This window comes from Phoca vitulina, unplaced genomic scaffold (assembly GCF_004348235.1).
Source record: "Phoca vitulina isolate PV1807 unplaced genomic scaffold, GSC_HSeal_1.0 scaffold5, whole genome shotgun sequence".
Taxonomy (NCBI): domain Eukaryota; kingdom Metazoa; phylum Chordata; class Mammalia; order Carnivora; family Phocidae; genus Phoca; species Phoca vitulina.
The window spans coordinates 51,252,137-51,264,648 of record NW_022589708.1 but is presented as its reverse complement, the minus strand read 5'-3'; the positions used below and the strand labels follow the sequence as shown (position 1 = coordinate 51,264,648).

At 34.4% G+C, this 12,512-nt stretch overlaps 1 protein-coding gene across 1 annotated transcript in view; it reads left to right on the top strand.

Annotated features, from left to right (window-relative positions):
• The window catches only part of SUGT1 (SGT1 homolog, MIS12 kinetochore complex assembly cochaperone), a 40,451-nt gene extending 30,915 nt beyond the window's left edge, over positions 1–9,536 (top strand). Inside the window, exons 12-13 of the mRNA XM_032402908.1 lie at positions 477–658; positions 8,973–9,536. Coding sequence (XP_032258799.1) covers positions 477–658; positions 8,973–9,074 — 284 coding nt within the window. The 3' untranslated portion in view covers positions 9,075–9,536. The remainder of the gene's footprint in view (positions 1–476; positions 659–8,972) is intronic.
• The last annotated feature ends 2,976 nt before the right edge of the window (positions 9,537–12,512 follow it).

The window sequence follows — 12,512 nt, the reverse complement described above, 5'->3', positions numbered from 1 at the left end:
TAATAATTTAATGTGGGGAGAGGATGGAGTCTTAACTCACTGTCTAATGGCATGGATAATTATATTTTCAGTTTAGCTCTACTCTGAAAGAGAAGCACCTCAAAAAAGTCACATTTTTAACATTAAAATCTTGTTTGTAAGAGAAATTTCTTAATGAAGCATTATTTAAAAACACTATTTTTAGAATTGTTTATACTATCTCTGCAACTTTTCTGTAAATATAAAAGTTCTAGTATACTTCTCACTAGTATTTTGCTCAAAAGAAACTTCCAGATTTTACATTACGCTGATTCAGTTTTTAGAAGTGTAAATCTGATTATTGATGTATATATCAGAAAGACATTTATTATAAACATGACATTTAGTGACCTGAACTATTTGCTAAGATGTTCTATATACCATGGTCACAAAGTTTACATATTCTTGACCTAATCATCACATGTTGATTAATCACTTCTATCTTTTTTACTCCATAGATGTAAAGAACTTATATCCATCATCATCTCATTATACAAGAAATTGGGATAAATTGGTTGGTGAGATCAAAGAAGAAGAAAAAAATGAGAAGTTGGAGGGAGATGCAGCTTTAAACAAATTATTTCAGCAGATCTATTCAGATGGTTCTGATGAAGTGAAACGTGCTATGAACAAATCATTTGTAAGAACATAAGCTTGAAAAACACATTGTGGTAGTAAATTTCAGAAATTTTATAAGATTAAGGAGGCAGTTTGAAACCAAATTGTATGTATTGTAGTTGGGAGGCCTTTTTGAATAGGCTTCATCTGAACATTTCTTTCTCCTCTAAACTTAGAGTAATTATTGGGGAAGTTGGAAACTTGTGGGGGAGTTGAGACTCAAGTGGTTTATTCCAAATAAATATTCTTTAGTCATTGAGTTAGAACTTGGAAGGCTAAGAAATACTCTAATTATCACAATAGCTGAAGGAGCCTCCATTAGAACCATATATAGTGGCCTCAGTGTCAGAGATGAAGAATATAGACAGGAAACTGCCAGAACAGTGTTTGGCAAGTAGAAAGTGCATATTAATTACTCATTGGTTTGTTAATGATTTGTTGATTAAGAAAATAAGGCCCAAGACAACCTAAATATCACCCCGAATTAGGCCTCAAGTTCTGAGATTTTAATAACAAGTCATCTCTGTAGAACTAGGTTGATTATTTTGCATTAGTTGTGATCATTTGACTTTTATCAGTAGCTTTGGAAATGTCACTCTCTTCTTTTAAGGCATTTAGATTCAAATTAGTACTTAGTTAATAAATGTCTTTTGAGACTCAGGTATTCCACAGAAGTTACTGTGTTGTAACTGTTCATGATTGAGCTTTTCACTGTTGATTTTAAAAAGTTTTTTTAAACTTTTTATGTTGAAATAATTATAGATTTATATACAGTTGTAAGAAATAATGCAGAGATCCCTTGTATCCTTTACACAGTTTCCCCTTAACGGAATCCTCTTGCAGAACTACAGTACAGTATCACAACCATGATAATGACAGTTCAGATAGAGAACATTTCCACTGCCAGAGGATTCCTTCACTGTTGTCATTTTATAGCCATACACACTTCCTCCCACCACTGCCTCTCCTTAACTCCTGCCACCACTAATCTGACAAGTCTTTGTGAGATACATAGTTTGCAAATATTTTCTCTCAGTCTGTAGTTTGTCTTTTTATTTTCTTAATTGTCTTTTGCAGAGCTAAAGTATTTAATTTTGATGAAGTTCAGTTTATCAGTTTTTCCTTTTATGGATTATTCGCTTTTAGTATCAAGTCTAGAACTTTTGCTTAGTCCTAGATCTGAAAATTTCTTTCAATAAAAGTTTTATAGTTTTACATATTACATTGAAGTCCATGATCCATTTTGAGTTAATTTTTATATAAAGTTGAGATGTTATTTTGGGGTTTTTTTTTTTTTGTATGTTTTGGTTTTGGCCTGTACGTGTTCATTTGCTCCAGAACCAGTTGAAAAACTGTCTTTCTTCCATTGAATTGTTTTTGCATATCTCAAAAATTACTTGAGCGTATTTGTCTCAGTCTATTTCTGGGTTCTCTTGTTTCATTGATCTATATGTCTATTCCTCTGTAATATTACAGTCTTGATTATTTTAGCTATGTAAGTTTTGAATCCAGGAAGAGTCATTCCTTCTACTTGGTTAATCATTTTCAAAATTGTTTTAGATATTCCAGTTCCTTTGCTTTTCCACATAAACTTTAGAATATTTTGTTTATATGTATCAAAATATCCTGTTAGGAATTGCATTGACTGTATATCAGTTCGGAGAGATTGACATTTTTACTGTGTTGAATCTTCCAATCCATTTATTTAGATCTTTGATTCTTTCATCAGCATTGTGCAGTTTTCCACATGTAAATCCTAAGCATGTTTTGCAAGATATACCTAAGTATCCTTTTTTTTGAGTGATTGTAAATTATATTGTATATTTAACTTTCGTGTCCATATGCTAGTATTTAGAAATACAGTTGGTTTTTTTGTTTATCTTACATTCTGTGACCTTGCTAAACTCACTTATTCTAGGGAATTTTTTTGTAAATTACATGTGATTTTCTATGTAGGCAGTCGTATCTTCAAAGAGGGACTTTTTAAATCTGGTATTTGTGACTTTTATCTCCTTTTTTTAGCTGTATTGCAGTGGCTAGAACTTCTGGCACTATGTTGAAAAGTGTGGTGAGAGTGGACATTTATGCCTTGTTCCCCATTTTAAGGGAAAACCATTCAGTCTTTCCCCATTAATTATAATGTTAGTGGTAGGCTTTTTGCAGATGCTCTGTCAGGTTAAAGTTCTCTATTTCTTTTGTGAGATTTTTTATCATGAATGGCTGTTGACTTTTTGGAAGGTAGCTATTAGGCTTACCACTATACCACCAACACTGCACAGCTAGCTGTTCACTTTTTGAATTTGAATGCTTTTTCTGCATTGATCAAAATGATTATGTGATTTGTCTTCTTTAACCTGTTACAACGGTGATTTTATATGATTAATATGATATTTCTACTAGAACCAACCTTGCATCCTTGGCATAAGCCTCACCTGGTCATCGTGTATAATTCTTTTTGTATTTTGCTCAATTTTACTTTCAGATACTTTGTTAAGGATTTTTGTGTTTATATTCATGAGGGATATTGGTTTGTAGTATTCTTTTTTTGTATGTCTTTTTCTGGTTTTGGTATCTGTGTAATACTAACTTCATAAAATGAATTGGGAAGTGCTCTATCTTCTTCTGTTTTGGGGAAGAGATTATGTAGAATTGGTGTTAGTTTTTCTTTAAACTAGTGAAACCATCTGGTCCTGGATATTTCTTTTTTGGCAAGATTTTAAATTACAAAATTATTCTAATAGTTTATAGGACTGTTCAGATTATCTATTTCATATTGAGTGACTTGTGGCAGTTTGTGTTTTTGAGCATAAATGCTATTTAGTTTGTCTAACCTGTCAGTGTTGGTAGTATTTTCTTACTGTTTTTGTTTTATATATTTACAAGGTCTGTAGTGATACTCCCATTTCGTTCCTATGGTGGTAATTTGTGTCTTCTTTCAGTCTTGAGGTTTGTCAATGTTACTGAATTTTTTTTTTTTCCCACAGAATCAGCCCTTTGTTGACTTAAGAAATTTCTTCAGTTTTTTATTAGAAATTCCATTCATTTCTGTTCTTTGTTATTTTCTCCCGCCTGCTTGCTTTGGGTTTATTTTGCTATCTTTGTAGGTTGTTCAGATGTTAATTAGATTGTTGATTTGACTTTCTGTTTTCTGTTGTGTATGTTTATGCTATAAATTTCCCTCTTAGCGGGGTTTTAGCTGTCTCTCACAAGTTCTAATGTTATATTTTCATTCAGTTTAATATGTATTTTGATTTCAGTTGAGACTTCATCACATGGATTGTTTAGAACTGTGTTGTTCAGTTTCCAAGTGTTTGGAGATTTTCCTGTTACCTTGTTATTATTGGTTTCTAATTTTATTCCATTGTGATATGAGACTATGTACCATGTGATGTACATTCTTTGTTTTATTGCCTAGCATTTGGTGTATCTGAAGTTTATGTTTCGCTTGAAAAGAAGGTGTGTTCTCTTGTTAGAAGGAGTGTTCTATAGATGTTGCTTGATATTGTTGAATTCTTCTGTATTGCTGATTTTGTCTTATTCTGTCAGTTTTTGCTTCACATATTTTGCAGCTCTTTTTGCTCCATATGCATTTAGGATTGCTGTATCTTCATGGTGGATTGGCCTTTTTATCATATATACATGTCATTCTCTAGCTCTGGTAATTTTCTTTGCTCTGATACTAATGTAGCCAATTCTTCTGTCTTTTGATTAATTTTTGCATGATGTCTTGTTCCATTCTTTTATTTCCAACCTGTCTATATCATATTTAAATTGATTGAGTCCTACTGTTTTTTAAAGTGAGTTTCTTGGAGACAGCATATAGTTGGGTTATGTTTTTTCATCTCTTCTGCCAGTCTCTTGTCTTTTAATTGACGTATTCAGATCATTTACATTGAATATAATTACTGATATTTTAGGACTTTAATTCTACCATTTTATTTTTTTTGTTCTTTTGTTTTTCCTGCCTTCCTCTGAGAGTACTTTTAAATATTTTTTAGTTTAATTTTTATTTATTTATAATTTTTTTTAGTGTTTCTTCTTTGTATAGCATTTTTAGTGGTTGCTCTGTATACTAGCTATATTATACATAGCTTATCAGAGTTTACTTGTGTCATTTTTCTTGTCAGTTTGAGTGAAGTGTAGAAACCTTACCTCCTCCCTTTATGTCCCTTTACTCTCTCTCATTTATAATTTTCACAGGTATTTCCTCTACATACATTGTTAATTTTCATTCAACTGTCACATGTAATTTAGAAAGCTCAAGAGAAAAAGCAAATTCTGTTTTATTTGTTTAAACGTTCTGAGGTTCTGTTATTTGTTCTTATTTTAGAGAACTTTAGGCATTCTTTTTTTTTTAATAATAATAATAATAATTTTTTTTTTTTTTTTTTTTTAATTTTTTTAAGTAGGCTGCATGCCCAGAGTGGAGCCCAGTGCGGGGCTTGAACTCAAGACCTGAGCTGAGATTGAGTCATATGCTTAACCGATTCAGGTGCCCCCTGGCATTCTTTTAGATCTGCCTGTGACAGATTCTTTGTCAGCAAGGATTTCTTTGGGTTTATTCTGATTGGGGTTTGTTGAATCTGTAGGTTTATGTGTCTTGCCAAATTTGGGAAATATTCAGCCATTATTGCATTGAGTACTTTTTCAGATCTACCTTCTTCTTCCTGAAACCTGAGGATATAAGATAAATATTTTGTTACAGTATCACACATCCCTGGGACTTCTTCATTTTCTCTCTCTTTTCTCTCTGTTGTTCAAATTAGGTGATTTATATTGTCCTGTTTTCAGGTGCACTGATGCTTTTCTCGGTCCCTTCTATTCTGTTCTTTAGCATTATCCACTTACCTTTGTATTTCAGTTGTAGTTCTTGATTCTGAAACATTTGATGGTTCTTTAGATTTTCTTTTCTTTGCTGTATTGTTCTATTTTTCATTTGGTTCAAGCAAATTCATGATTTCTAGTAAAGCATTTTTTTACTATGATTACTTTAAAATCTTTGTCAGATAATTTTAACATTTTTCTCATCTCAACATTAGTATCTATTGATTGTCTTTTTTTAAAAAAAAATAGAATCTGAAATTTTCCTTGTGCTTGGTGTTTTTTTACCAGCAACAAGTGATTTTCAGTTGAAACTTGGATGTTTTCATGTTCTGCTGTGAGACTGGATCTTATTTAAATCCTCTATCTTAGGGACACCTGGGTGGCTCAGTCAGTTAAGCGTCTGCCTTTGGCTCAGGTCCCGGGGTCCTGGGATTGAGTCCCGCATCGGGCTCTCTGCTCCGCGGGGAGCCTGCTTCTCCCTCTCCCACTCCCCCTGCTTGTGTTCCCTCTCTTGCTGTGTCTCTCTCTGTCAAATAAATAAAATCTTAAATAAAATCAAATAAATCCTCCATCTTATTTGGCTCTCTCTGCCAGTCACTCTGTCAGAGGAAGGGAAAGCACTGCCTCATTATTGCTAGGTGGAGGTAGAAATCCAGGCACCCTAATCAGCCTCCTTAGACATCCCAGGGCATCTCTTCACTACTGATGGGAGTGGGGTAGATGTCTCTGTGGTTTTCACTGATACCACAGGTGGCAGAGGAGGTGGCTTCATGATAGCCCAGCATGGGTGGAAGTCTAGGCTCCTCACCCAGCCTTTACTGGCCTTGGGTGCGGATGGCACCACAGTTTTTTTCTGTGGTGTCTAGTTCAATGGAGCAATTATAGTCTAAAACTTTTCTGTCTTCCTAAGCTGTCTTTTTGTCTTTCTTCATCCTTTAGCTAGAGAAACCAGGTTTCCGTTTGAGCTTTTTTTGTGTGTGCCTCTTAGCGTTTCCAGCTTCTTCAGCAGCAGCTCTAGGACATGAGGCAAAAAAGAAAACCCAGGGGACTCACCACCATGTTATGTTGTTCTTGGCTCCCAAGGTCCCTAGCTGATCTGTCTTCTTTCCTTCATCTTTTAGAGTCTTCTTATGTTTGTTTACATATATATAATGTCCAAGGTTTTTAGTAGTACTAAGTGGGAAGAATAGGGTAAAATACATCTACTCTGTGTCCCCAGGAAGAGAAGTCAGTTTCAGTATTGACTTTTCTAAGAGTATGCTAGACAGAATAGCAGTGTGTGAAATTTCAAAGATAGATTATAGAATCTGCATCCATTTTCATACAGAGGCTTTGCTAATAGTAATTGAACCATATACACCCATAAATATGCAAGCCACCTGGAACATACCAAGTGCTTCTGGGAAAACAAGGAAAATAGACTCATCTATGATCTTCCAGTCTAATTGGGAAAAAAAGACCAACATGTACAAAATAATCAGAGGGAAATGCTAAATTGCACTGCAGTCCATAAGGAAAGGGGAAAGTAAATGTCATCAGTAAATATCAGATTATAAACTAAATCTGATTCCTTCATCTTCATAGGAGTAGTTTATTATATAGAATTTATCCCTTTTTTTCAAATTTTTTAAAGTCTTAAATTCCAGTTAGTTACTATACATGTAATATTAGTTTCAGGTGTACAAAATAGTGATTCAGCACTTCCATACATCACCCGGTACTCATCACAAGTACACTCCTTAATCCTTATCCCCTATTTAACCCATGCCCCCATCCACCTCCCCTGTGGTAACTGTCAGTTTGTTCTCTATAGTTAAGGATCCATTTCTTGGTTTGCCTCTGTCTCTCTCTCTCTTTGCTCCTTTGTTTTGTTTCTTAAATTCCACATACGAGCGAAATCACATGGTGTCTGTCTCTGACTGACATTTCAGTTAGCATAATACCCTCTAGCTCCATCCATGTGATTGCTAATGGCAGGATTTGTGTGTGTGTGTGTGTGTGTGTGTGTGTGTAATATTCCATTGTATATGTATACCACTTCTTTTTTCTTTTTTTCTTCTCAGATGTGGGTTAGGATTAGGTTAGGGTTAGGGTTAGGGCCAGGGTTGAAGGGTAAATGCCTCGTATCCTGCAATTTGTAGAACTCTCCAGAGGGCTCAATGACATTAGGATTGGGGTTAGGGGTTTAGGATGTTAGTGGGTTTATATTAATGAGAGGAGATTTGTTACTTGAATGACAGTTTATACACAGTGTAGTTCAGTGAGGTAAGCACAAGGCTCATGCTATATGCTGCTAACATATGTTTACATATACTTATGTCTTAATGAAAGAAGGTGTTACTTAAAACATACGCTGTATAGTTTCATTCAGGTAAGAATAGGTCTATTCCCACATGCTTCTACTAGATATTACATTTACAAACACTCATATCAATATTTTATTTGAAGTCTATCATGTGCCCAACCGTTGTGGCTTAGATCTAGGATACAAGTGTTAGTAAAATATGTTCCTTGCCTTGTAGGGGCTCTCAGCTTTAGTTGGAACCAAGGGTACGAAGCATATAAAAGAAAGCAGACCCTTAAAATTCTAACAGTGTAGTGTGATACATATTAATGGTAATTATGCTCATACAGAACACAAATTCTACAAAGGTAGAGTCCTGATTAGGGTCAAAGGAGGCCACAGAGAAATGGTGAAATGTTATGTTTAGAGGATAACTAAAGAATGGGAAAATAAACCGGTGGGGAAGAACATCCCATGCAAAGCAACCCATGTAAGGGAGCTTGACAGGGAGTGTGGGGCATGAGGTTATATTGAGGTTCCAGTGTAATAGTCAGGTTTGTAACTATATACATATGCCAGCAGCACAGCTGATCATGTAAAAATGTTTAGATTTGAATAATTCACACTGTTTTTTGCTGTGATCCAAGTCAGTTAATTTTTATTAAGATAACAAATGTCCAGAGGTTTTTTTAGAATGTACTTATGAATGTGCTAGGGTTTTTGGTGGGTGGTATATTCTATAGATGGTAAATAGATAATCAGTTCTTTACTGAGATACTGATTTTATGTACTTGTGTGTATGCACATTGATTTGAAAAAAATTCCAGCATTCCCTTGTATATATTTGTCACAGCATTACTAAGGGGATCTTAAAAGTTCTGTCCAACTAGTATAGAAAGAGTTTACTTTGTCTGGTTTTTACTATCCTTAACAAAAGAGATTATTATTTTCTTGGGGAGCCAATTTTATTTTCATCAGAAGGTAGATTTTCCACATTTACCTCAATGCTGATTAGCCAAGGGAGATGTGCTTTATATGACTGTATGAACATGATGCCTTCTACCTAACTTATTTGAAAAGCCTAAGATTAAATCAAAGTATTATCCTTTGCTTATATTGAGTCAAACATGGGCTATATTTAGGACGTTATGCTTGGAACATTTTTAGAAAAATACTCTGCTTTGATTATATGGTCCAGGGATTAATCTATTTTTATTTCTTATTGCAGATGGAGTCTGGTGGTACAGTTTTGAGTACCAACTGGTCTGATGTAGGTAAAAGGAAAGTTGAAATCAATCCTCCTGATGATATGGAATGGAAAAAGTACTAAATAAATTAATTTGCTATCACTGTATTGCATATATTTACCTATGCCCATTGTGTATTAATATCGCATTCTTGAATTTTGAACTCTGAGTATCTTTTTGAAAGGTTATACCTCTTTACCTCTTTGTGCTTTAGAAATTATTTTCCTTCCAGGTGTTCTAAGAGTCTAATGGAGAACTAAGATCATATTTTAAAACTTTTGTCCTTAAGGATTTCAGACATGCTGAAATGGAATGAAGTATCATTTGCTACTAGATAGATTAGTTCTACCTAGTTATGGAAGTGGAAAAATCATCAGTGGGATATCTTGGGTTATTGCCTTATTTTTGATGGAGTATTCTGTTAATAATTTATTAGATTTGGCAGTTTTGGGCGAGCATGGATTTTTTTCACCTTCCGTGTTACGTTGTTTGCTTTTAAAAACTGCTTTTGGATGGAGTTGTAAATACAGTTTTTCTATGAAGAAGTTTGGTTTATTTACCTTTTTCTTAAGTTTTGTAATGAGAACTTTGAGAAATTATAACAGGGAATTCTTATTTGGTTATTTTTATGGGAAATATTTGTAGTTACACTGAGATTTTGGTCCTTACCTTCCAAATTCCTGTATAAAACATAGACACCTGAGTTTAACATGCTGCAAATTTATCCATACTGAAGGCTAATCTGTGAAATTGGGCCAAAGAGTGATTTAGGAAAGCCCAACACTACTTCTTGCTGGGGTTCTTTTGTTGTTGATTTTTTTTTTTTTTTTTTGGCCACATCAGGAGGCTTGAAATTACTGGTGGTTTGTTTTGTTTTGAGGTTTTGTTGTTTTTGTTTTTCTGTATTTTTTTCTTTATTAGAATATTTCTTTTCTCACATCCCAACGATTACTTTGGTTTCAGTGGTTTAGGCTAGCTGCTGAGAGGGTAATTTAATAGGTATATATTTAGTATGTACTCTGTTTCTAGAGTAAATAGATACCATGGGAATACAAAAAGTAAAGACACGATCATTAACTTCAAAGAGCTTATAATCTAGCAGAGAGAAACTTAACATTCATGAAAGAATTATGGAATGGCTGATTGCTGAACTCATTATAAATACAGTCTTGAGACAGAAAAATAGTGTTTTATGATTAAAATTCTTTGCGGTCTCAGCTGTTACAAAGTATAGGCCATTGATGACCTGTAGGTCTAACTTTGCTTTTTGACCATAATTGTTGAATTGTTGAGGTTGATGTCTGTTAGGTCTCACAGTGTGGCAAGGCATTCCTATACCCTCATAGCTGAGGATAGGGTGAATCAGAGGTGAATCAGCCATTGGTTCAGCCTCCCAAAGAGTGAGAATTCAGTCCCTTCGATCTAGTCATTTGATTTGAAATGTAGCAGGGTTCATGAGGAAAATGGTGGTGGGGTGATATCTGACTTTACCCAAACCTCTTACAGCCTGTTAATGCACCTGGGAGTTTTCACTTGTCCTTTTGCCCACTTAAGACTACAGGCTACTTTTTTGGTTCTTCAGCACTGAAGGAAAAGGCAAAATTAATTTCTTGCTTGTGTGAATTTCTGGAATTTTCTCCTTAAGGAAATTAGATAGTAGTTTTAGTATTCTGTATGTCACAGTTTCTCAATACCATTAGTCCTAAGGGGAGGTAGGGAGGCCAGTGCTACAGATATGACAAGTTGGGCATACAGCACTAGCCCAGAGACAGGAATCCTAGCTTCAGCAAATCTCTGCCACTAATTAGCTTTATACTCTTCAGCAGGTTTAGCCTTTCTATGTGTTAGTTCCTTTATTTGTAAATAATCTTTAGGTCCTTAGAGTTAAAATTAAAAGTCCATGATCTAAATAAGAAACATTTTTGTTGCTTAAGAGCAGCTTTTTTCTTTCTTAGGAATGACACTATTGTAATAGAAGTTGATTTAAAAAAAAATTCTAGTACTAGTTTTGCTTGTACTTTACCAAGGATACATTATATCTAAAGTATGCTTATCTGTTGGCTAGATTTGCTTAATGTTTGGGATTCAGGATTTTGCTGAGCCAAATGAAGTTCCTAATATACATGACTATAAATGGAGCTGGTCCAAGTACAACAAATTTATGGGTAAAGAGGGGACTTATGAGAAGTAGGTTAGACTGCTGCCCTAAAATACCACTCTGAAGTACTGCTTCTCTTTCACCCTTTAGATAATGAGAATTTTTAGCCTGCAGAAAGTTAAAAAAACAAAAAACCAACAAACCCATCATTTCAATTAAGAGCCTCTTTATCCTTATGCTCTATATTCTCAGCTATTAATTGCTCTCTCTTTCTAGACTTCCATTTTCAGTTCTTAAATTTTGGTTTTCTTAGTGTTCTGGTTAACCTTTTGTTTCTTTAGAAGGTACATTTTTTTTCTCCTAGTATTTCTTATTTTCCTTTTTAAGGTTTAGTCTTGGAATATGTTTTTTTCTTAGCTTTTTCATCTGTTCTCCTGATTTTTGTAATCATCTGCACCTTGATGACTTCCCAGAATTCTCACACTATCATCAAAGAATTTTGAACAGGATAATCTGCTTCTTTGAGCTCTTCTATCAAGTAATCTCTTTAGATGGCTGTACAAGGTCAATTTTGATAATTTTCTGTCATGTGTCCTAACCCATTCAGAGTTGGTTGCCAGTTATAACAAAGTTCAGTCTTCAGCATTGGCAGTTACAGGCCACTTTAAAAAATAATTGGTTTTCTCTGTCTTTATATGGAATGGAGAGAAAGGAGGGTTTGCATTGATAACTACATTTTTAAAATTATTTCATCTCGGGGCGCCTGGGTGGCTCAGTCGTTAAGCGTCTGCCTTCGGCTCAGGTCGTGATCCCAGGGCCCTGGGATCGAGCCCCGCATCGGGCTCCCTGCTCGGCGGGAAGCCTGCTTCTCCCTCTCCCACTCCCCCTGCTTATGTTCCCTCTCTCTCTGTGTCTCTCTCTCTCAAATAAATAAATAAAATCTTTAAAAAAAAAAAAAAAAAAATTTCATCTCTTAGATTTGTGATAGTCACTAACTTCAGAACATTGAATGATTATTGTCTCCCTGAGGCTAACTATTTAGAACAAGGGAGAAAATTGAATTCTTATAAATATATTTATAAATTTATATCTATAAATTTTATAAATTTCAAATATTTAAAGTGGGGTATGTCAATACATTAATATAAATAGGTAGAGATTTTAATTTAGTTCAGAACTTAAATATTTGTTTGGCTATCCTTACCCATTTTACTTTCCTTTTCTCCTTCCCCAATTATCTACATATCAGAATAGGTCATTGATCTCTGAGATCTCTCACTGATTCAGAGCAGTATTGCCTATTAATTTACCATCTGATCTGCCTAATGAACTTTAATTGTATTAGGATCTTCCTTGTCCAAATTAGTGTGTATTTCTCTGACTTGTAGCTATTACTGACATTTCCAAAAATATTCAGAGAATT